We start from the raw sequence: 24,485 nt of genomic DNA on the forward strand, positions 1-24,485 counted from the left end.
GAAAACAAATTTAGTTTCTTTATTTTATAAAACACCAGGAAACATTGTAAGATGAGGATAAATTCTACATCAATCCTTATACGACATTACCATACATATTACCACTAAAATCAAGAAACTGGGTATATCATCCAAGGAGAAACAAATTTCTCACGTAATCTATACCTCTTACAGTTACAACACTGGAGTCAGTAGTGGCCCGTTCTTGAAATGCGCTTCCAAGTTTTTGATCACAAGGTTTGCCATTTCTGTGCAGGTTTCCATTGTTGAGGTCCCAACGTGAGGCAGGAGAACTACATTATCAAGTCCGAATAGTTGATCAGGCACATCAGGCTCATTTTCAAATACATCTATTCCAGCTCCACCTAAACGACCTTCAAGCAATGCAGAGACGAGTTCAGATTCCTCAACATGTAGTCCTCGACCAATGTTGATAAGAATGCCTTCTCGACCCAATGCATTAAGAACATCACGGTTGACAATGTATCGAGTCTCCTCAGTGAGAGAACACGCAACAAAGAGGATCTGGCAGTTGGCAGCCAAATCAATGATATTGGTATAATACTTGTAATTATTGTTGAGTTTCCTGGATCTCGAGTAGTAACTAACAGGGCAGTTAAATGCTTCAGCTCTCTTTGCAATGGCTGAACCAATTCTTCCCAGTCCAACAATCCCAACAGATTTACCAGTAAACTGAGAAGACAAATGCATACATAAAATTAGAGAAGTTCTTTGTATTCCCCTACCAATAAAATTCGAGGGAAAACACAAACTTGAGTATTTTCATAGTACGACTGGCCAATTTCTTTTATTTGTATCTGGATTCTGGACACTATTCCTTATGCTTCCATCTAAAGAATTGTACTAGAAACAAATTTATGCAACTTTACAACTTCTATTATCTTGTTTAAAATTTTAGGATACCATACATCTCAATCGCAGTATGGGCAGTCAAAAAAAAGGAAGCATACATATGCACACCATATCGTAACAATTAGCCCTACAAAATAAATATATAAACACCACAGTAAGAAGTTTGAAATGCCCCAGGTATCAGCTAAACAAATGATAACAACTACATTTGAAGATGAAGGGTCCAAAATCGCATCAAATACACACTAATCAACAATACATAAACCAAAAATAATAATCACTGTACACTATCTAATGATACACATCTCCTATTCTTCCATGATGGAGAGATATGGATCTCCAAATACTAATTCAAAGATGCGCAACTTAGACAAAATATCACCTCACATAAATTTTAAATTGTCCTCTGTTGATAACATAAACATCCTTTAATAGATAACCATTCATAGTGATGCATCCACATAATTAAATCATAAGCTCGGCTAACCAATTCGGTTTGTATAACATTGTCACATTATGATATCCAATCTCGAAACAAAAATCAAACAAACAAAATCACAGACGAAATAACAAAATTTATATCCGGGAGTTAAAAAATCAAGAAGAAACATTGTCCTCTGGTGATCACACAATCATCATTTCATAACCATTCATAGTGATGTAAGTTATAAGCTCGACCAACTAATTCGTTTTGTACAACTTCGTCACATTATAATATCAAATCTCGCAACTAGAATCAAATAAACAGAAACACAAAAGACTTGACAAAAATAAAATTCCAGGATCAAGAAAATCAATAAGAGACAATGTCCTCTGTTGATCACACAATCATCATTCCATAACCATAATAAAGATGCATCCACACAATTAAATTATAAACTCGACTAACATTGTCACATTATAATACCAAATCTCGCAACAAAAATCAAACAAACAAAAACACAAAAGAATTAACAAAATCAAAATTCCATAGTCAAGAAAATCAAGAAAAGACCTTAAAGCTGACATTACTCGAAAAATCACCAATCTTCCACAGCCCTTTTCGAACAAACCCATCACAAACACAAATCTTCCTCAAAGTGGACAAAGCAAGAGCAATAGCTAAATCAGCAACATCCTCAGTAACAACATCAGGTGTATTAGTAACCTTAATATCATTTTCTATACACTTATTTAAATCAATCTTGTCATAACCAACACTAAATGTAGCCACAATTTCTAATCTTGGAAGTAAATTAATCATCTTTTTATTAATCCCAACCTCAGCACATGCTACAACTGCTTTGATCATGTGTGCATTTTGTTCCAACAAGTGTTCTAGTTCGTGTTCTTGAAGTGTCCATTGTCTGAAGAGTTTGTATCGATTTTCGAGCTCTTTTTCGAGGTGGGTGAACATGGGGTAGGTCATTAGTACGCCAATTTGGTTCATGGTAGGAAGATTCAAGAGGGAAATTAAGGATGAACCTATTGTGTGTGTGTGACTGTGTAATTTTGGTACTTTGTAGTGTTCCCTTTTTAGGATAATGGTTAAAAATGCCCATTTTTTTTTTGGGTTGAATTTGCTCAAAATGCTCATTTTTAAAAAATATGCTTAAAATACCGTTTTGGTTACGTATTTTGTAATTGGGTATCTGGAATACGCATTTGAGAATTGATTATTTAAGAAAATTACTAAAGTATTACTATTGGGATACGCATTCACAAAAAAGAAAAAAAATATAAAAACTGGTATCTAGTACAATACAGAATACTCAAATGTCAAATGCGTATCTAAACGGGTATTTTCAGCACTACACTACCAAAATGAGTATTTTCAGCATTTTGCACCAAAAAAATGTTATTTTTAACATTTTTACCCTTTTTTAAAAGGGAAAATTTAGACACTTTTTTTCTGGTCCCTGAAATATAAAGATAAATTTATAAAATTATTTAATTTTTTATTTTTTCTCATAACGTCAATAGTTTTGAAGAATATTCTTGAAATATTGAAGAATAAGACAACTTTGAAAATGTTTCTGGCTTTCGAACTTAAATCTTGAGTAACTAAATCGCTTGTTTTTTCAATACCATATTCATATATATCGTCAAAATCACTTAAAAACTAATTGAATCAAAACCCTAATTCTAGTAAAAATTGAAAAAAAAATTCAAACTAAATTTTGATTTTGATGGTGCAGACAGATAGAGGATTGGAAAGTGAGCGTTTTGATTAGTCAAGTTTTGAATTTGGACATCGGAATCACCTTCAAAGTTGTTTCTGATTTTCCCGAATTTAAAAAATATTCTTGAGAATTTGCCATGCCACTGAAAAATTAACGGTGTCAATTTAATTTTAACAGAAGGACTGCGATGAAAAAAACATATTACAAATTGAATTATTTATAAATTTACATTTTTAATTTAGGGACCTAGAAAAGTACTTATAGTTCGGGAACGTTAAAATTAATTTTCCGTTTTTAAAACTCAGGCTCATGTACATTATCTTTTAGTGTTTTATTGTTAAATTCCTAAAAACTCTGCATTTGAAAACGGGTTATTTTAAATTGGGGAATTGTTTCTTTTATCATTTAACTATTGTACTTTTTTGAAACCTACCACTCAACTTACGTTTTACTTTTTTTTTATCACTAACGTTATCTTTGTATTTAATTGTAACATATTCCGTTAAATTTGACTTTTTGCTGTTAACACAACCGAAACATAATGAACATGCTGCCAGAATCTGGGCAGCCCAGAAATCGGCGACATTTCGATCACTTGCCGCTATCTGGACAAACGAAAAACCCAATTAATAGTCAAATCTGTTCAACTTTCTGTGATTTTTTAGTCTAAATCACTCTATGCAAACTCAACAACTCGTATCTAGTAACAACAATCACAATCAAATTGTTTTTCAACGATTCCGTCAAGTTCAACAAAAAACCGGCGAGTTTAAAATTTGGCAATACCAAAATCGATACAAAATTCAATTAAACTTAATACATATTAACCAATACACTCCTACAAGACTAGCACACTAACTTAAATTTAACAAGTGGTCACTCAATCTCCCAGAAAAATGAAGAACACAAGTGGTTGTCCTGAATGACTAACCAAAATTAAACCCTAAATTAGGTCCAAATTGAAAATTTACCCAAATCAAACTTTGTTGATAAAATCAAGCAGAGGATTTCACAATGATCGATTTGGTTACTTAAATGGTTTAGCCATTTTTTGATATAGTTCCTAATATAGTTCAACGTCTAATATATCATAAAGTAATAATGGTTTAGCCGATTTTTCTTAATATCTTAACAAATTTGATTCAATAGTTCATAATGTTATTGTATACTAAACTTTTTTCCCGAAAATGATGAAAGTTTCAATGATAAAATAGTCAACTTACATATCCCTAAATGGGCTGAAACTTTGAGGGTTTCTTAAGTTTATAACTAATCGTAAAGTCATTATATACAATAACAGAAGCAGTCAATTAGCGATTTATAAACACTTTTATATAAGGTCATAAAATCATCACATATGATACAACCCGCATAGGCACAAAAAGTCATCTATCAACCCGCATAAACACAAAAAGTCAACATATGACACTTAACCATTGTATGATAACCTTTTGAATTCAGTCCTGTGTCATATTTGTTAGTGTTTATACACTAGAGACAACACTATGATGTTTTTAGTTGAAGACATTTAGATTATTAATATTTATGTTCGATCGATTATTTCTTTTATAATTTATTAATTCTTAATTTACTGCGATATAAATGTTAGATTAATAAATGTCCTTGGAATATGATATGTGATTTCTATACCTCTAAATATGTGACTTCGAAATGGGATTATGAGAATAATATCAATAAACTTAAAGGTCCCTAATCGAGTATTATGAATAAGGGACAATAATAATGCATTAAGACTGATGTGTTTGTTGACTGGTGATCAGATCTCATTGATCGTAGTTATAGTGATACTAAAATAAAAAACACATGCATATGTAAATATACATGGTGCTAGATAGACCCAATGTGAGATTCTACATATCTGTTGTGTCATAAGTAATTATCACTGTGATAATGATGTAACGATCCTTAAACTTGAAATCATTATATTTTTATACGAGAATTAATATATTTTGATTACATTAAAAGTTACCTTTGACCGGGTAGATAAAAGTGTATTTTATGTATATTATGAATCATATGAGAAATATGAATGATCTAGAAATGATTTAACCCTCCTAATTTAAGGAGTGATATTATTGGCCTCTTGTGTGAGTTAGAATATATAAATGTGTGGTCACGCTCAAATATTGATTTGATATGATAGTCTACTCATTGATCAAGAAAACTTGGATTAAAATATGATGAGAATGACACATTACATTCCTCTAGTTTAATCTATAATATTTGGTTAAAGGGATTACATTACATTGTACATTATCACGAAAGGTTTAATCGAATCACCAATTTAATTATTATTACTTGGGTAGAAATGATGCATTACTAGATTCCGCTCATTTTTATAATTTTAATATGAGATATTAAAATTATTGTCAACGTAATAATAACCTACAGGGTCACACAAAAAGAACACTTGAAGGAGAAATAATTTAAATTATGAATTAAAATTAAATAAGTAATTTATTTTATTTATGATATTTAATTAAGTATGACTTAATTAATTAAATAAATAAAATAAAGAAATTACTTAAACTAATTCTGAAATAAGTTATTAATTAATTAAGTATGACTTAATTAAATAATAAATTGGGATTTCGGATTAGTATTAATTGTAATTAGATTATAATTAGAAAACTCATTCTTCTCTCTATATAAACTTTTGAGGACTGATTTATATATGAAGGATACATGGTTTACAAAACCCTAGTCGTTCAAGGAGAAAGAGGAAGAGAGGTAGAGAAGGAGTTTTCGGGTGCTAAGCGTAGATCGCGAGAGCGGGATACGTGGTGATTCAACAAGGTTTGGAACTCAATTAATCTTTCATTAATGAACTCTTAAAGCTTCTTTAAGGTAAATATTCTTACTACAAATTAAATATCTATTTTTGCATTGATCCTGCATAGTGTTTCAATTTTATTCTGATTTTAATTTAATTTTACATCGTTTCCGTTACGTTTATGTGTAGGAAACCCTTCAATATTTATATATTTGTCTATATTATGTCCTTGATAAATCATAAAGGATGGATATTGAATAACTCAAGTTTTAGTAATTTATTTTAATCTACACATTAAATAAAATTTTATTTATATTTTAATTTGAAATTAAAAAATATTTTATACCCCATTTGATCCACAATATAAGGCAATTCACATATTCTAGATCTTAATAGAAAGAGTTCTTAAAATTTTAGTAAAAAATCTCAGTGATTGCAATGTTAGACGTAACAAAGTCATAAAGAAAAAACTAAAAATTAGTTTGGAACCTAAAACTTGTAAGGTCCCGTAAGAGGGCTATATTAAGCTAGAAGGGAGATTAAATAGCTTAATTACCAATTTAAATATTATTATAGCGTTTTAAAATAATTTATCCCTTTTTAAAACTTTACCGAGTAGTTATGCAGTTTATATGTGCGGAAAAATAAAATGTAAGAAAGAAAATACCACACGGTGATTTTATCCTGGTTCGCGATGACGTAACCTCTAATAGATTCGCTCACCCCTACGTCCAGTCCCCGGGCTCCTCTCCCGGACTCGGGATTTTCTCTTATAATAAACTCGCTCCTTTAGTAGGCGGAGAAGCCTTTACACTCTTACAAGTATTTGTCTTAGTGCGTAACACAAGGGTCACCACCTCAAAATAAATGTAAGACCTACACAACTTATCTTAGACAATAACTCCCCGCTATTTCTTCAAAGTTGATGTAGAATATTTTCTGTGGACTTGGCTTTCTTAGCTTGTGTCGATCTTGAATCTTAGTGATTCAGTCTTGGGTCTTTCCTTTTCTTCATGGTGGAAAGACTACTAACTTCCCATTAGTACGTCTAGGACTTGGGTCTTAGAACGAGAATCACCTTACGTCACTTTACCTCACTACAAAACTAATAAGACAATCCACAAAACAACAAGTATAGAGAAATGTTTGTTTTGAACTAGTATGTTACGGTACTAGCCCACAAGATAGTATAATATTTAAATAAGAATATTAAAACTAAATAAAAATATTTGACTTAAGATAATAAATAGTAGTCCAAGTATATTTATAATTACTCCTTTATATATTAAATGAATTTGTGGAGTAATATGAGAAGTCTTTTATACAAAGCACTTATAGCTTATGACTTCTTTAGTATTTTTCTTATTTCGATTAAGTATTTATAGATCGAATAATATTTTAGTTAGAATCTCGGAATTGTAACTTTCATTTAAGCTCGTAGGCTTAAGGATTTTAGTATGCTCATGTTTTGACAATTATGTAGTCAAAGTATACTTTTAACTTCAAGCACAGTTTATAAGATTTATGAGTCTTAGCCAAGATCCAAATAGATGAAGTGCAAGTAACTGGCTTAAGATTGTGCTTTTGAAGTTTAGACGAATAATTAAGAGTTATAATTGGATTCGAATTCCGAGTTCGAATCTTAGTTCTCTTTTCACTTGGGAACTTTCTTTATAAGAGATCTCTTATTAGAGCTTAAGATGAAGTAGAGAAATTAAGTACAAACCTCAAATAAAAAGAACTCAAATACGAAGCTAGAAGTTACCACTTTTGAGAAAGGGTCGGAAAAGTTCGCCGGAAAAATTCGTCGAAGGTTCAGCCGGATTTTGGCACTTTGGTCAAACTTGGGCAGCCCTTCGGGAGGTCGGGAAGTGGTAGTGGATGAGCTCACTTGGTGGTATATATGTATATATATCTAAGAGGGGGAAGGTTTTTGAGAAAAAGTATGTGTTTAGAATTTGAAAGAGATGATACTTCTTGAAAAAAAATACTCTTTAGCTTAAATAAAATGGATTGGGGTGGAGGTCTATTTATAGGAGAAGTTGAGTGGATTGAATGGTGGAGATTTGAGGAAAATGGATGATGGATGTTGTAAGTCACATGGATTGATGACATGGCAAGTAAGGTGTGTTTGTTGTGTTTCTTTGCCACTTGCCATATGAGACAAACAAGTTTATGGTGCCAAAAACTCAGCTGATTTATTTATATAATAATATATTTTCCCTTTCTATTTAATCTTTGTTTAATCACTTAATTAAGCATTAAACACAAATAATTATGACCACCTTAAAAACTCCTAAATAAATACCATAAAAAATATGATAAATATATCAATATTATAAAATAATGTCCTGAAAGTTTTGATCAAGCCTGGTCAATGGTAACTAGGTCAAATGTGGTCAAATGTGGAACCAACTGCCTCGATTTTTGTGCACGAACAAATTTTTTTGAAATATCTACCATACTTAGAAAATACCATTTAAACGATCCATAACAAATTTCAAGTCATTTTAGAATGTTGAAGTATTTTATCTAAAATTAAAACTGTTGTGACAGCTTTCGCGTCCGAGTAAAATACTATTGGTCATGAAATGAAGGAGATGGATCTTTTTACCAAAGTTTTGACTTGAATAAATACTTAAAATATATTTCATAATATATAAAATATATCTGGATGGTAGGAAATATTTTTGAATAATTTTCTCCGAGAAATGCTGATTTTACAAGACGGGAGAAAATTACTGTAAGTATACATGGAATGAGTTATAGAACTCGATATTAATATTCCAATCATGAATATTAATAAACTTTAAATAAAAACTCTTTTGATATATGTAGAAATATATTTTGGAGGCAATAGTAAAATATTTTGATATAACACGAGACTTTTAAAGAATATTTTTGTAATATCCCTTTTTCGAGCTTGTTGCCATATTGATGTTGCAATACTGATCTAAAAAATATCATGTCTTGATATTTCTTCTTTGATCATATTGCCTTAGAGATATATTCCATAAGAGATAGATTTTGATGGTTCATAATATTGGAATATCTCTGTTATATTTATATATATGATATAATTATGTTTGAAAGAAATGATTTTGCTAGTTTGACTTTTTGACTTCAATTTGGATCAATTAAATTCATGTCCTAATGGAGAGGATCTACGTGTAATTAAATTTTATATTTAATCGTACAAATACCAAAATAAATAATATATCGAAGATATCCTTTCAAAACTAATGAAACGAGCAACAAAATTGTGTTTTTTACGAGTCGAACAGTGATGTCCAAATAAGTAACCGACGTTGCTTACCAATTGAGCTACTTAACATATAATTGGAAGTAGTACGCTGCCGTATTATATTGGTATCTTAGGAGGGTCTCATGGACTCTTCTGGAACCCTCTAGATCTGCTATATTATATTGGTTTTTTAAAAGGGTTTCGTGGATCCTTCTAGAACCCTCTAGATCTGCTATATTTTATTGGGGTCTTAAGGGGATTTCATAGACTCTTCTAGAACTCTCTAGATCCGTCACTATATTATATATAATCTGTTAAAGCCCTGTACAAATCATACCACACAGGATATACACTAGTGACATCGATCTACAATAAGTAATTAATTTCTCAACTCTCAATCTCCGATCGTCTGAATTCCGATTAGACCGGTAAGCTTCGCTACTTTCACTAAATATTTTAGATCTTGTTGTTTTTAATATGCAGTTCTGTTGTTTCAATTTTTTTTGTGATAATAAATTTATTGATTTAATTCTGATTAATTCTCATTAATTGACTGAAATATTTACTTGCGATTTGTTATTTGATCTTATGGAGTTATTCTTGTTGATCTTTATAGTTTCTATATTAAAACATTACCATTAATAATTCTATAAGATTTATAGTAAAAAATGAGAACAAGTATATATAAAAGTCGTGAAACAAAACTAATTGTTGCCAACAAAGGGTTGGTGTAATGTTGAGTTTTTATTTCATTGCGGGAGGTCAATAATTCGACTTCTGGTATGTGCGTGTTTAATTAATTATTAAAAAAACTAATCATTTTTTATAAGTATATTGTATGCTGAACAATAAATCAAATCACTCTAATTACATTACAACATTGTCCATTTTTCATCCCAAATTATATGTAATCATCATCTCTACACCTACACATTTTATTATTTTCTTATGTTCACTACTAGTATTATTTATTTATATATTATGTACTAGTAATTAACATATGAAAGTTGAAATTATAACTCAACATATCATTGGATATATTCAATTACAATTTCTCCCTCACCTCCCTTACTCTCTCTTGTTGTCATCACCTGCTTTATTTGCGGTTACCAACCTCAAAAGACAGTCACCATCATTATTTTGTATCATCGCTCTAGTCATTTTATCGAATTTCATAATGTAATTAGTATACTTATTTCTAATTGAATATATTTCATAGAAAAACATATAAAACACACATAAAACTGATTCGTTTTTACCTTATAGTGTACAGTTAAACCTCGATGAAGTAATAATCGATAAAGTAATAATTTTGCTAAAATAATATTTTTCTCAGGTCCCAACATAATGAACACAGTGTATTTTTATTCCCGGTAATGTAATAAACTCGCTAAAGTAATATTTTTTCTTGGTTCCGACCCTATTACTTTAAAGTTATTTAACTGTACGTTTATCAGTGTGTTTAAATATATAACCTCATTTGTGCATAGGTTTTTCACTATTTGTTCTAAATATATAACCTCATTTGTGCAAAGGTTTTTCACTATTTGTTCACTTATTTTATATATGACTATCATTTTTCTTAAATCAATTTTAGTGATCATACATAAATACTCATGCATATTTCACCAAAATACACATAAATTCATTTTTAAGAAGTATTGCGTTTGATATACATTAAAGTTGATTTTGAGTTGATTTATCAAATTTTAATGATAGATTCTTTATTGTTAAGGTAAAATGTTGGAATGATCAAGTTCTAAAGTTAAGGGCTTGAATAAGAATATGCTAAAATTTTAATTTATTTCTTAGTTTGATTATATGAACTAGATTTTCATCTAGTAACGGGTACACACTATTAATGTTTTAAATTTTATTTTTATATATGTATATGTGCTTCATATCATTGATTATTTAAAATTTTGCACTTCTTTAAATTGTGTTTTTGGAGGTTATAGGTTTTTTAAATATGTGGTACTAAGTGTTTATGATTTGTTAGTTTTTGTTGTTCGCTACTTTTAACTTTTTAGGTATCACACATGTAGACATATATTTACTATTTTATCTTGTCTAAGAGCAAGTCCGATGTTACAAAACCCTTAGTAAAATATCTAGGTGTCATCTATGCGCCATGTGACATATTTAGAGAATATGTAAAAAAATTAGCATTCCGGTCGAACCAAAAAAAGCCTTCAGATATAATTTCCATAATCATAATAATAGATAACCTCATTAGAGTATATATCAAAATTCGAAACCCTTACTTAAAATTTTAAATAATTATGATAACCAAGTCATTATAGCCAAACATTTTATATATTAGCATTGTAGTCCCTATAACACAAGGGTCTTCACGAAAACAGTCTCCCAACTCTTCAAAATAAAGTCATGTTCTGGATACATCTTAAACATCCCAAATCATGCTTTAAGCAGGATTTAAAATATATTTTTGGTCCAGTTCGGTGATATATTTTGCATTCACAACTTTGCGCTCCTTTTTTTCTTTGTTATGTTTCCTTTTTGGCACACATAAAAAGAGATAAATGCTTTATATCTATCAACTATATGCACACTACCTTGACAATTTGGTGCACATTGTAACAAAAATTATTAGAAATAATCGACTTGATATCGTATATGTCTTGATGCAATAACATTTACCATTTATGTTACCAGTATTTTAGCATTATTGATATGCACAATACCCTGAAGATTTGTGCATATCGTAACGAATTTTTAAAAAAAATAATCTACTAGATATCATGGCTTGATGCAGTCACACCCGGATATAGACAGTCAGATTCTCGATCCGCAATTTTAAAAAATCCGAATTTTGGCCCGTTTCGGGTCGGCCAGGTCCAATTTTGGACCTTTGGGTGGCTCTAGTCACACTTGCTTTTTGTGTTACCAATCTATTAGCATATACTCCCTCCATCGCAATTTAAATGAGCCACTTTTTTTGCACACATTTCAATGTGCTCGGTAGAGGTACTTCTAAATAATAATTTCTCAATTTTTATTTTGTATAAAAATAAATTTTTTTATAGAAAATAAAAAAAAATTGAAAATTATTATTTAGAAGTACCTTTATCGAGCACATTGAAATGCGTGAAAAATAATTGGCTCATTGATTTTGGGATGAACGAGCGTTGTATTGTTAAAAAATCAAGAATTATGCCTTTACGATTTACTAATAACAAGAGAATTTAAGATCATTTTATCCTTGTACCAACGCCAAGGTTATTAAGCGTGAGAGGAAAGAATAATCCTATGAATGTTCATGGGTTGAAAAATGATTCTAACAAGAATGTCGATGAGATGAAACCACTAACGTCAATGATGATAAGTTTGTAGAAGAGACTATCTCAAATCATTGACGATGGCGACTTACAACAAGACATATAATCGTTTCTTTATTGAAATGATGACGATTTATAACATAAATTGACGATGTCAGCTCGATGTTTGTTTCTTGACTGGAAAAAACAACAACAATGATAATACAATGATAGTTTTAAATTGACAACACTGACGACAACGGTGAACCAATGATCATTTCTCAATTTGAAACAACAACAACGGTGATCCGATGATCGTTTATCGAATAGAAATGACGACGATGACTTGGAACAATGTTTCTCGATTCGAAACACAACAAGAATAAATAATGACGATTTTAAGATTATTTTAATTTCTTATTATATATTAAACTCTCGATAATTATAGTTTGAGTATCTTAAGTTTGAGGGAGGATATTAACACACACATATACAAATTTAACATATATTATTTTAGAAGAAATACATATAGTTATTTTAATTATTGTTATTAGAGAAACATGAAAATTTTCCTTCTTTTATTAGTTATTTTTTATTAATTAGGGGTTTGATATATATAGGATCATTGTATTCTAAACTATCAAGACTTGCGTCTTCACAATAGAGTAAAAAGAGAAATTTGAGATAATTGTATCATAGTCCTTTTTAATATTATTAAGTGATTCATATGTACCTAACAGTTTGACCTCAATAATGAAGTGAAGTCGAAAGATGGACCGAGCACTAGACTTAGGCTAAGAAATGGAGAACTCTGCAAAGAATGACCTAGGACTTTTTATGGATAAGATTGTAGTAAGATGTGCATAGGAAAGGTTTGCATTCACTAAAAGAGAAAATGGACTCCCAGAACCCAGTCTTCAGCTATCAGAAGAACCAAGAAATCAGATGAGCAGACAGAGTATTCTTGTAACATTGTGAGTTGCACAATAAAACTAGCTCCAGAACAGAGCTGGTGCAATATAAGAAAATATATGTCTTGATAACTCTTGGTGGCGGGACTGCTCCTTCGACGCCGTGCCTGGATCCTTCGCCGCGGTGGTGGTGTAGCTATCGTGAGGCTCCTACAAAATAAAACCAGAAAGGGGTTTGGGTCTCGCGGCGCCTCCGGTGTGAGAGTAAGAACTCGCTTTTGGGGAAGATGAAGATAGACGGGAATACAAGATGGATGTGTGTGTATATGAGTGTAAGAGAGTGTAAGAGAGTGATTAATCCCAAAAACTTACCTTCTTGGGCTATTTATAGGCCAAGGATAGGGTTTTGGGATTGGTACCTTTGAATCGTAGTCGTTGGTTCTAGGAGCGGAGGACACCTGGATGGGGTAGATGGCTTACACGTGTTAGGATGTGAGTGGTTGAGGAAGGTTCTAAGGATCTCCTGACACGTGTCCTGATTGTGGTCATGATTGATGAGTGACAATTGTCCCTATCACGCACTTGGGCATGTGCCTCACGTGCTAGGGACTTCCCAAGGTTGGGCTGCCAGGTCTAGGTTAGTCCGAACTAGTTGTGTGGAGTCCGGACATAGTTCTTCTAGGAGCTATATATACCATCATATGGCCCCCACTCCCTTATGCAAATTTTATGAATGGGTGAGTATGGTTTGATGTCTTTGGAAGCCTTTGATCTTTGCTTGCCCCCGATCCGGATTGTGTTGAGTCCAGCCAATCAGGACTAAGGTTTGATATCCGTTGAAGAACCAACAGTCTTCTTTGAAGTATTGGAACGATGAACTGATTTTGCTGAGGGGTCTGGACTTGCAATATCTTCCTCATATAGCCGGGGATGGAGTCCGGACTAGGTTTCCTCGGCCTGTTCTCCGGGACGACGCTATCCGACTTGTTTTTTTTAATGTTTTGGGTTTCAGCTGACCCGGGATACATTTATGAATCATAAGACAATGAACATGCTAGGTTGTAAGTACTTTCCTTGTAGTCCGGATTGCTGAGTATCCGGGCTTTGTTGTCCTTGTTATTTGGTTTTTGTTTGTTTTTGCAAAGTACTTGGGCTAACTTTTTTATTTGTTTGTGTTTTCACAGGTTTTCCTTACTATAACCCGAACATGTCTTTTTCGGCGTACAATGATGCTTTGAAGGGCTTGGGGACTGCCTTCAAGCTGAAGAAGAAGGCATATGTTGCTGGGTCCGGATCCAATCCACCCCCGGAGGAAGGCTCTCAAAACAATGCTGTTTCGAGGCCGGATTTTGGTGAGGAAGATTGGGGTCCGAAGAAGGATGCTAAAGTTGAGGCTGGTGATGAGTTCGAGAATCTGGAGGAGATCGAACCCTTGGGAGATGTTCCTGAAGTTGACGTTATCCGAAGGAGGAAAAGGCTCCGGAGTGTGGGGACGAAGCCTCCCAGGTCGGAGAAGGCTCAAGTTGTTTCTGGTTCTGAGTCCGGGAGGGATAAGGGGAAGGGATTGGAAGAAGAGCGTCCAGCAAGGAGTGGTCCGGGGCTCGATGAAAGAGTCGCTCGTTTCATGGCTGAAATTCCTTCGCAGGCTGAGTGGAAGGATATGAACGCCTCCGGATTCGATGCCACTATGAAAGAGTGTACTCGTCTTTGGGGCCAGGTATATAATCTTTCTGTACTTCTTCTATTTCTTATATTTTTCCTTAGAATATTGATATGTCAAAAATATACATTTTAAATTGCAAGCGCACAATTTTTGTTTTAATATTTTAGATTCGTTCCGTAGAGACCAAATATTTTTCGCAAATCTTAATTTTTAATTTAATCAAACTAGACAATTTAATTTTTGAGAAGTGGTTTTGAATGTTCTAACTAGCAATTAAGATCAAGCAAGCTTACTAATATAAATAAACAAAAATATTTAAAGAAGCGCGAATTTATATTAATAACAAGTTATATGACTTAAGCTTTTAAGACACTACTTGACGAAAGTAAACGGAAAGGAAAAAAACAATAAAAGAAAAAAATTGAGAAAATAAAAAAAGAAGCGAACGAAATGAAAACAAAATAAGGCACTAGTTTGAACTATCACGAGACAAACAAATACAAAGATTGCGTAAATGACCCAAACTTAAAATGGGCCTGGAAATTGATTCGGGCCAACATGTTGATTAAATCTATTTAATAACTAGCACTAGTACTACTAACTATTTTAATTAACATTAATTATCATTACTAATTAATCATGTTATAATTAATGACAAGATAAAGAAATTTACTTGACATTAATGAAAGCTAATAAATACCATATTAATATTAAGGACTAAATTAACTGTATCTAGTTAATTCCCACTATTTGCTAATGACTTAAATTAGTAGAGTAATAAAAAGTATTAATCATGAGAACTAATATGAAAATGGAAGTGAAAAAAACAAGTCACATAGAAAATCATGATATATTATATTTAATTAACCCAACTATGTGTAAACATAATTAACATATAAATGTATGTGGGGGAGCGAAACATGAATAATTAGTACTAGCAGGTTATCCCAATTCGAGAACTAACAGGCATGACAAGACTTGTAAGTAAAATAATTATTTTAGTTAAACTAAGCTAGTATAGTAAAGTAGAAAGAGATAATGGGCTTACAAGTCACAAGAAAAACAATTGAGATTAATAAAATCTAACCAAGACACCCATTGGAATGTAAAGAAAAACACGACCCGGACACCAAACAAGTTAGTGCCGGAGTGAGCTCTTCGCCGGAAGAAAAAAGGTAAATAAAAAAAGCCAGAAAATAAAATAAGAAACAATAAAGCTAGATTTAAAGGGCTCCTTTCAAATCTCCAAATTTATAACTTGTGAGATTTTAGAAGATATCATAACCCAACATAAAAATAGAAGGACATAAAAGTAGAGGAGATAATGTAATAACAAGACTTGAATGACATTAATTGAAGAGAGTGTTTACAACTTTTAAGAGTTACTACAATGGAAATGAAAACTAGATCTAGAAATTGAAAAGAGAGACTACTACTAAATTTAAGGTAAACTAAGATAAAACTAAGGTGTCCAATACAAGGGGGAAGGAGGGGTATTTATAGCTAAAAAGTAGGGTTTGGGGTAGAGTTGGGTGAATCTTGACCATCCAAGTGAGAGGTGTGTTTTGTTGATTTTGACCCTTGATTTCCACCGACTCTTTCATTTGGTTTTTTTCTTCAAGTTGCTTGGTGATATTATATTTCTTCTATTTTTGCCTTTTTCTCCTATTTTCTTCACATTTTTCATTTTCCAAATATCTACAAAATGATAAGAATGCAACAAATTAATTTATTTAAAATATGAAAGCAAACAATAAATAGGTATGAAATTATACAAAAATATGTGATTATCAAATATTTTCTGAGATATATATTTTCCTCTTTGTAGCTTGGCGGTTATATGGCGGGAGCTGCTGCTATGTCGTATAGTGATCTGAAGCATGCCCGGGCCACTATTGCTAATAAGGATGCAGAACTTGCTGAATTGAAGGACCAGATTTCTGTGAAGGACACTTCTTTGTCCGGGCTGAACAACCATCTTAATGATGTGACAGTCCGGGTTGAAAATGCTGAAAAGGAAGTTGCTGACCTGAAGTCTGAACTGGCTGAGCTCCGGATGCAGATTTCGGCTGCGAGGCCGGAGTCTGAAGTTATCGAAGATTTCAAGAAGTCTGCGGAGTATGATCGGGCTCTTGCGAATGCCGGTGCTCCAGAGATTTGACGTTGTTGGATTATTGCCGAGAGGCATATAAAGACGGATTCTGAGGCCAACTTTGACAGCTTTTGCGGAGAGTTCATCAAGGCGAAGCTGAACATTGAAGCCGGACTTGGTGAGCCGGAGCCTTTCGATGGTCCTTGCCCCAGTTTCCTCCCAGCTGTTGCTCCAGATGTTTAGATTAATGTTTGTAACTGAATTGTTTCTTCTGTGTAAGCACTCTTATAATACTTTTAATCGGGCTTCTCCTTGTCCGGGTTGCTGGCTATTTTTGTTTTTATGACTTTCATTTTGTTGTTTTTGTTATCTGTTTTGCTTTCTACTTTATCCTTAAAAAAAAATTTTAAGTAAATATTTTTGCTCTAGTCCCGGTCTATCATTGGTCTGGACTAGTGGATGTTTTTGCCTTAGAAAAATAATTCTAAGTGAATATGTTTGCTCTAGTTCAGGTCCATCATTGGTCCGGACTATTGAATGTTTTTGCCTTAAAAAACTAATTTTAAGTGAATATGGCTAGTTCGGATTCAATATTGACCACGACTAAGGTTGCTTTTACTTAGGGAAATAATTTTAAGTAAAATAGGTGGTTAGTCCGGATTCAGTATTGATCAGGACTAAGGTTGCTTTTACTTGGAAAAGTAATTCCAAGTAAAATAGGTGGGTAGTCCGGATTCAGTATTGATTAGGAATAAGTTTGCTTTTACTTAGAAAAGTAATTCCAAGTAAAATAGGCGGGTAGTCCGGATTCAGTATTAATCAAGACTAAGGTTTCTTTTACTTAGAAAAGTAATTCCAAGTAAAATAGGTGGTTAGTCCAGATTCAGTATTGATCAGGACTAAGGTTTCTTTTACTTAGAAAAGTAATTCCAAGTAAAATAGGTGGGTAGTCCGGATTCAGTATTGATCAGCACTAAGGTTGCTTTTACTTAGAAAAGTAATTCCAAGTAATATATGTGGGTAGTTCGGATTCAGTATTGATCAGGACTAAAGTTGCTTTTACTTAGAAAAGTAATTCCAAGTAAAATAGGTGGCTAGTCCGGATTCAGTATTGATCATGACTAAGGTTACTTTTACTTAAAAAAGTAATTCCAAGTAAAATAAGTGGCTAGTCCGGATCCAGTATTGATCAGGGCTAAGGTTGCTTTTACGAAATTGGTAACTGAAATAAAAAACGCTTTTCATTGATTTGAAATTTGCTTAATACAAGATGTAGAGTAATGAAGAGTTTGCTTGCCATATTCTACAAGTGTTTGGTTGCTGATGCTGTTTTTTGTTCTTGCTATCGGTAGTATTTTCTTAGCCGGAGTCCATGCCAGGTATTGGGAACTTCAGAGTCATCCATGTTCATGAGTTTGTAGGTTCCTGGCCTTAGGACTTCCTTGACCTTTATTGGTCCTTCCCATTTGGGCATTAGCTTTCCAGTATTTGTCGGGTTGAGGCTTATGTGTCTCGAAGAACCAGGTCTCCAACTTGAAAGTTTTTGACTTTGGATTTCTTACTGAAGTGTTATTTTGTCTTCTCCTTATATTTCTCCATCTTGGCTACTTCTTGGTCCCGGACTTCATCAATTAGCTCCATGTTTGTTCTGAGTCCTTCTTCGTTAGCTGCTTCATCAAAGTTTATTGCTCTGTGAGAAGGAGATCCCACCTCTATAGGTAGCATTGCTTCTGTGCCATAAGCTAGTTTGAATGGAGTTTCTCTTATGCTTGTTCCGGGGCTTGTCCTATAGGACCACAATACACTTGGAAGTTCTTCTGGCCATTTATTCTTGCTTTATTTAAGTCTTTTCTCAATGTCTCGGAGTAGGATTCTGTTTGTGACTTCTACTTGACCATTTCCTTGGGGATACACTACTAATGACTTTTTGTGCTTGATCCCGCGTTCTTGGAGGTAGGACTCGAATTCTGATCCGACAAATTGTGGCCCATTATCTGATACTAGGACTCTTGGGATCCCGAACCTCATCAAAATTTTGTCCATAACTTTATGCAGTCTTGCTGATTTATGGTCCTCATTGCTTTCGCTTCAACCCATTTGGTCATGTAATCAATTGAAACTAACAAGTATCCGAGATCTCATTTAGCCTGGGGAAAGGGCCCCATGATGTCAATACCCTAAACAACAAAAGGAATTGGCGACGGGACTGAGGAGGGTAGGACTGGGCTCATCCGGGACACATTGCTGAAGAGATGGCATTCCTTGCATTTTTTAACGAACTCTACTGCATCCTGGTGAATAGTTGGCCAGTAGTAGCCTTGTCTTATGATCTTCTGAGCCAGGGCCTTTGCGGATATGTGATCTCCGTATATCCCTTCATGGACTTCTATTAAGCAGTAATTAGCTTCTTTTGGGCCTACACATTTCAAAATTGGGGATGAGAAGGTCTTGCGGTATAGTATTCCCTCTTCAAATAAAAACTTGGTTGCTTTGGCTTTCAGTCTTTAAGCCTTTTCTTTGCCTTCTGGGAGTTCTAATTTTTCTAAGTAGTTGATGAAATGAGTCATCCAGTTCTGGTTGCTTTCGATCTCTAAGACTTCTTCGGATTCAATAGATGGTTTTTGGAGCTCTTCAAAATAAACTGAGTAGTCAAGATCTGATTAGTTTTGGACTAACTTGGATAGAATATCTGCTTCTTCGTTTTCCTCTCGACATATCTGTAGGACTTGATTCCTTGGGATTGAAGCTAGGTAGCTTTGAACCAGTGATTGATACTTTGTCATAATAGGGTCCTTTGTTATGTATTCTCCATTTGTTTGCTTGACCACTATCTGGGAGTAGCTGTAGATGTTCAAGTACTGGAGAGCTTCAGTCCTGCAATCATTGTCTCATAATCCGCTTGGTTGTTTGTTGCTGGGAAGCTGAAGGATATAGTTGTCTGTATCATGAATCCCTCAGGACTTATTAGGATGAGTCCGACCCCCGACCTTTCGCTTGTTGATGAACCATCTACTTTGAAGGTCCAGGCTCCTGGGTTTGTAGCTTGATCTGTGTTCGAATCTATGTTCATTGGTTTTGGTTCTTCTTCCGGGAAGTTGCATTCAATTATGAAATCTGCCAGTGCTTGAGCTTTGATGGTCATCCTAGGAATGAAGCTGAGATTGAACTGACTTAACTCCACAGCCCAATTGACAGGCCTTCATGAGACATCTGATTTGTGAATTATCTTTCTCAATGGTTGGTTTGTTACTACCCGGATTTCTCTTCCTTGGAAGTAGTGTCTCAGTTTTCTTGAGGCTGTGATCAAGGCAAAGGCAAACTTCTCCAAACTTGGATACCTGGTTTCCGCATTTTTGAGTACTTGACTTACATAGTAAACTGGTTGTTATTTCCCATTTTCTTTCCGGACTAGGGTTGCCCCAACTGCTAGTGCCCCTGCTGACAAGTAGAGGTATAAAGGTTCTCCTGGTTGGGCCTTAGTTAGGACTGGTGGCTTGGAGAGGTAGGACTTGATCTCTTCAAATGCTTTCTGGCACTCCGGACTTCAGTTTGCTTCTTTCTTGTTGTTAGCTCCTTTGAGTAGATCAAAGAATGGTAAGCACCTTTCTGCTAGCTTTGAAATAAATCTTCTGAGTGTTGCTAGTGATCCTGCTAGCTTCTGCACATCTCTCTGAGTCCTGGGAGCCCTCATCTTCTTGATTGCTTTTATTTTCTCCGGATTAGCTTCAATTCTTCGGTTGCTGATCATGAATCCCAAGAACTTTCCTGCTCCAACTCCGAAGGTACATTTCTCCGTATTCAGTTTGAGTTCATGCTTCCCTAGGTTGTCAAAACATTCTCTCAGATCTTCTATGTGTCCTGGTATGATTGTTGATTTAGCAATCATGTCATCGACATAGGACTCCAAGTTCCTCCCGATCTGGGACTTGAATATCTTATTCATGGCTTTGGTAAGTGGATCCTGCGTTTGTCAATCTGAATGACAACATCACATAAGCGTATACTGCTCTATGAGTTATGAATGTTGTTTTAGGTAAGTCTTTCGGGTTCATCTTGATCTGGTTTTACCTGAAGAAGGCGTCCATGAAACTTAGCATGATGTGTCCGGATGTGGCATCTATCAGCTGATCAATATTTGGCAATGGGTATGGGTCCTTCGGGCATGCATCATTCAAATCTATGTAGTCCACACACATTCTCCATTTACCGTTTGACTTCTTCACCATGAAAACATTTACTGGTATTTGATTTCTTTGATGATTCCTGCCTTAAGTAACTTTTCTACTACTTCATCTATCGCCATTTGCCTCTCTGGGCTAAATTTTTTCTTTTTTGCTTGACCGGATTTCTGTTGGGGTTGACGTCCAAACTGTGCGTTGCTATGGACTCATGCAGTCCGGGCATGTCTCTTGGGCTCCAGGAAAATACATCTTTGTACTCCCGGAACAAGGATACCAGTTCTTCTCTGCAGAACTCTGCGAGTCCTGACCCAACTTTCACCTTTTTGGTAGGCCTGCTTTCATCAATCTGAATTTCCTCTATTTGAACTATGGCCTCGATTTTTGCTTGGTCTTTGGTTGAGACCATTTTTTGAATTCGGGCTTCGGGGTTCTTTTTCAAGTAGGTGATAACTTGTTCCGATTCCTTGTCTTTGATTGCTCTCATGGTAGGACTGGCTTGGTTTACGACTGAATTTGCCTCGATGACTACCATGACTTGGTTGCTCTTAAGTTCTTCCAAACTTGGTTTGGTTGCTTCTGGATCCGGACTTGATTCAATGAATTGCACTTCTTTTGGTGTTTCTTCCCTTGGTCGGGGGCGGTTTTTCTTGATGCTTTGCTGTTTGCGAAGGACTGTGGCCTTCCTTTTATTATCCTGGTGGGTTTTTGTCATGACTAAGCCCTGACTGTAGCATATTTTAGCAACTGCATAATCTCCTTTTATTTCCCCGACTCTGGCCGGTGTTGGAAACTTGATCTTGAGATGGGAGATTGAAGTTATCGCTTGCATTATAGTTAAAAGCCGACCTGCCGATTATTCCGTTGTAGGACGAAGGAGTGTTGATGACATATAACTTGATGACATGAGTTACTTGGTTGTGAGCGGTTCCAAAAATGACAGGTAGGTAAAGGGTCCCTTGGATTGGGACTAGGTTGTGCCCGAACCCATAGAGTGGGTCTTCTCGGCAATCATTCGAGCAGACGCTCCCTAACTGCATTGGATCCACGGTATATTTGAAAAGAACATTTACCGAGGAGCCGTTGTCTATTAGCATTCTCCTTACTTCATTGTCAAAAATATCCAAAGTGACAACTAAGGCTGCATTGTGTTAGGGTTGACTCCTTCATAGTCTTTACTGTTGAAGGATATCACCATATCTGGGAATGATTGGATTGAGAGCACTTCTTCTCCAAAGTTCGGGCTTTATGGTGGGGAGTGGGAGCCTCCTAGGACCACATTAACTATATTTTTTCCTTTCTTCTACCCATCTCCTCTGTGGTTGCTGTCCTGAACCAAGTACTTATTCAGGTTTCCTTTCTTGACTTGCTCCTCGATGAAGTACTTAAGTGATAAGCAGTTCTCAGTCTTGTGGCCATGTGTCTCATGATAGTCACACTGCCTATTATAGGGCCTACTCTCTGGAGGAGTCTGCATTGGTTTCGGGGGGGGGGGGGGTAATAAAATGGCTTGTCTTTTATCTCCTTCAAGATTTCCTCCCAGGACATGTTGAGAGGAGTCCAGTCCGGTTCTTGCTTTGGCTCACGGGACTGCTTGGTCACACCTGGATCGCTTTTGAATTCTGACTTAGGACCGAGCCTCTGAAAGATTGGAGTAGTTTGTCTATCTTGGTTCTGCTGGTTTTGCTTGAATTTTTTGTCCAGATGGTAACCCCCTTTCGGTCGGTCATCAGAATTCTTGCTCCTAGATCCCCCACTCTGAGTCATCCTCATAGCTTGTAGCACATCAGTTTCCTTTATGAATCTGGAATTCATGGAGTAGGCTGCCGCCAGACTCTTGGGATCCTTGTTGATCAGTTTCTATGTATCTTTCATTGTGCTTCGGGTCTAAGTTTCTCCTGAAGATGCTCAGAGCCTCGCGCTCGTTCAAGTTCGAGATCTTGTTGATTGCTTCCTGGAACCGCCACATATAAGCTGAGAGGGACTCATTGTCATGCTGCCGGACGGTTTCCAGGTGACACATATGCATCTCATGTGTCTTGTTTGCTCGAAACCTTCTAAGGAAGGTTGCGCGGAACTCCTTCCAACTATGGATGCTTCGGGAGGGGATCCTGCTGAACCATCTTTGGGCCCCTCCCTTTAGAGTTGATGCGAAGAACCTGGACTTTGTCAAATCATTGTAGTAGTATATCTATGAAATCTGCTCAAAGTAATTCAAGTATTCTTCTGGGTCTCCCAGACCATCAAAAGAATCGAAATTATAGTGCTTTAGGTCCCGCTGCCGGGGAATAGCCTCTAAGGAGTGGCTGAAAGGGGTTAGAGTTTCTCCAATTTTCATTCCAGAGTCTTTTCCATTTTCCTTTGTAGTTCATAGATCATATCCTTAAGATCTTTCTGCTTTTCCTCATCATCATCAGAAATGAACTCGGAAGTGGGATCTCTCCGGGTTCTCTTGGTCCTGGACTTGGTCAGTAGCTTCTCTTCTTCTAACTGCATCCTTCTTTGGATCTTTAGTTCAAGCTTTGCCTCTTCTTATTTTCTAATTTGTTCCCTCATCTCTTCCAAACTTTTCTACTTGGCTGCTTCTATTTCTTTCTTATTGCCCTGATCCTTTTGGTTCTTCTTACCCTTAGCTCCAATGCGATCAAAGACATATCTCTTAGATTGTTGGGAGTCCCCGGACTCCTCCGGTTCCTCCTCCAGTTCGGCTTCTTCCTGGATCTGGGCTTGCTCCTGCCTGTAGAGCCGGATTGCTTCTGCTAGCTTATTACTTGTAAGGTTGGCCATATGTTCCTCAGCCACCGGGACAATAATGTACCTTTATTGATTCAGATCAATGAGGCTCCTGGCATCCTGGGGATTAACAATTCTCTCCAGAACAGGAGTGTGTTGCAATGGTTGCTCCTGGAGTGTTTTTCGATTGGCTCCCGGGTCCTGAGCCAGGGAGTGGTCCGGCTCCTGGACCTGAGTACTAGAAGAGGGTCTCCTAGAAGTATGTTTTCCTGATTTTGCCATTATCTCAAAAGTACCAACAACAACTAACAAAAATTTTCAACTAACAATATTGATCTAAGGTTGTTTTTTGAAAATTACAAAAACTATCCAGAACAATAACAAACGGCTTTCTGGGACTAGTTCAAACAATCTTCTGTACTAGTTGACAATATGGTAGAATAAGTGTAGTGGGGTTTTAGAACACAAAGACGATATGCAAAGTAAAGCAAAACTCGGGGTTATAAAACAATGAAAACTGGCAATAGCACACACAAACGTATCTTAAATCAATAAAA

General features: G+C 35.1%; 2 protein-coding genes across 2 annotated transcripts; one reads left to right on the top strand and one right to left on the bottom strand.

Annotated features, from left to right (window-relative positions):
* Nucleotides 1-62: 62 nt before the first annotated feature.
* Nucleotides 63-2,384, bottom strand: LOC141717526 (glyoxylate/hydroxypyruvate/pyruvate reductase 2KGR). Its single transcript, XM_074519645.1, has 2 exons — nucleotides 1,868-2,384; nucleotides 63-693 (listed from the first exon to the last, which is right to left on the bottom strand). The coding sequence occupies exons 1-2, from the start codon at nucleotides 2,300-2,302 to the stop codon at nucleotides 175-177; spliced, it is 954 nt and encodes a 317-aa protein (XP_074375746.1). The 5' UTR covers nucleotides 2,303-2,384; the 3' UTR covers nucleotides 63-174.
* A 6,887-nt stretch (nucleotides 2,385-9,271) lies between these two features.
* Nucleotides 9,272-17,317, top strand: LOC141716610 (uncharacterized). Its single transcript, XM_074518796.1, has 3 exons — nucleotides 9,272-9,501; nucleotides 14,447-14,979; nucleotides 16,754-17,317. Exons 2-3 carry the CDS (start codon nucleotides 14,470-14,472, stop codon nucleotides 17,084-17,086), a joined length of 843 nt encoding a protein of 280 aa, XP_074374897.1. The 5' UTR covers nucleotides 9,272-9,501; nucleotides 14,447-14,469; the 3' UTR covers nucleotides 17,087-17,317.
* Nucleotides 17,318-24,485: the final 7,168 nt, after the last annotated feature.

The sequence above is a fragment of the Apium graveolens genome, chromosome 4, assembly GCF_009905375.1.
Source record: "Apium graveolens cultivar Ventura chromosome 4, ASM990537v1, whole genome shotgun sequence".
In the NCBI taxonomy this organism is placed as follows: domain Eukaryota; kingdom Viridiplantae; phylum Streptophyta; class Magnoliopsida; order Apiales; family Apiaceae; genus Apium; species Apium graveolens.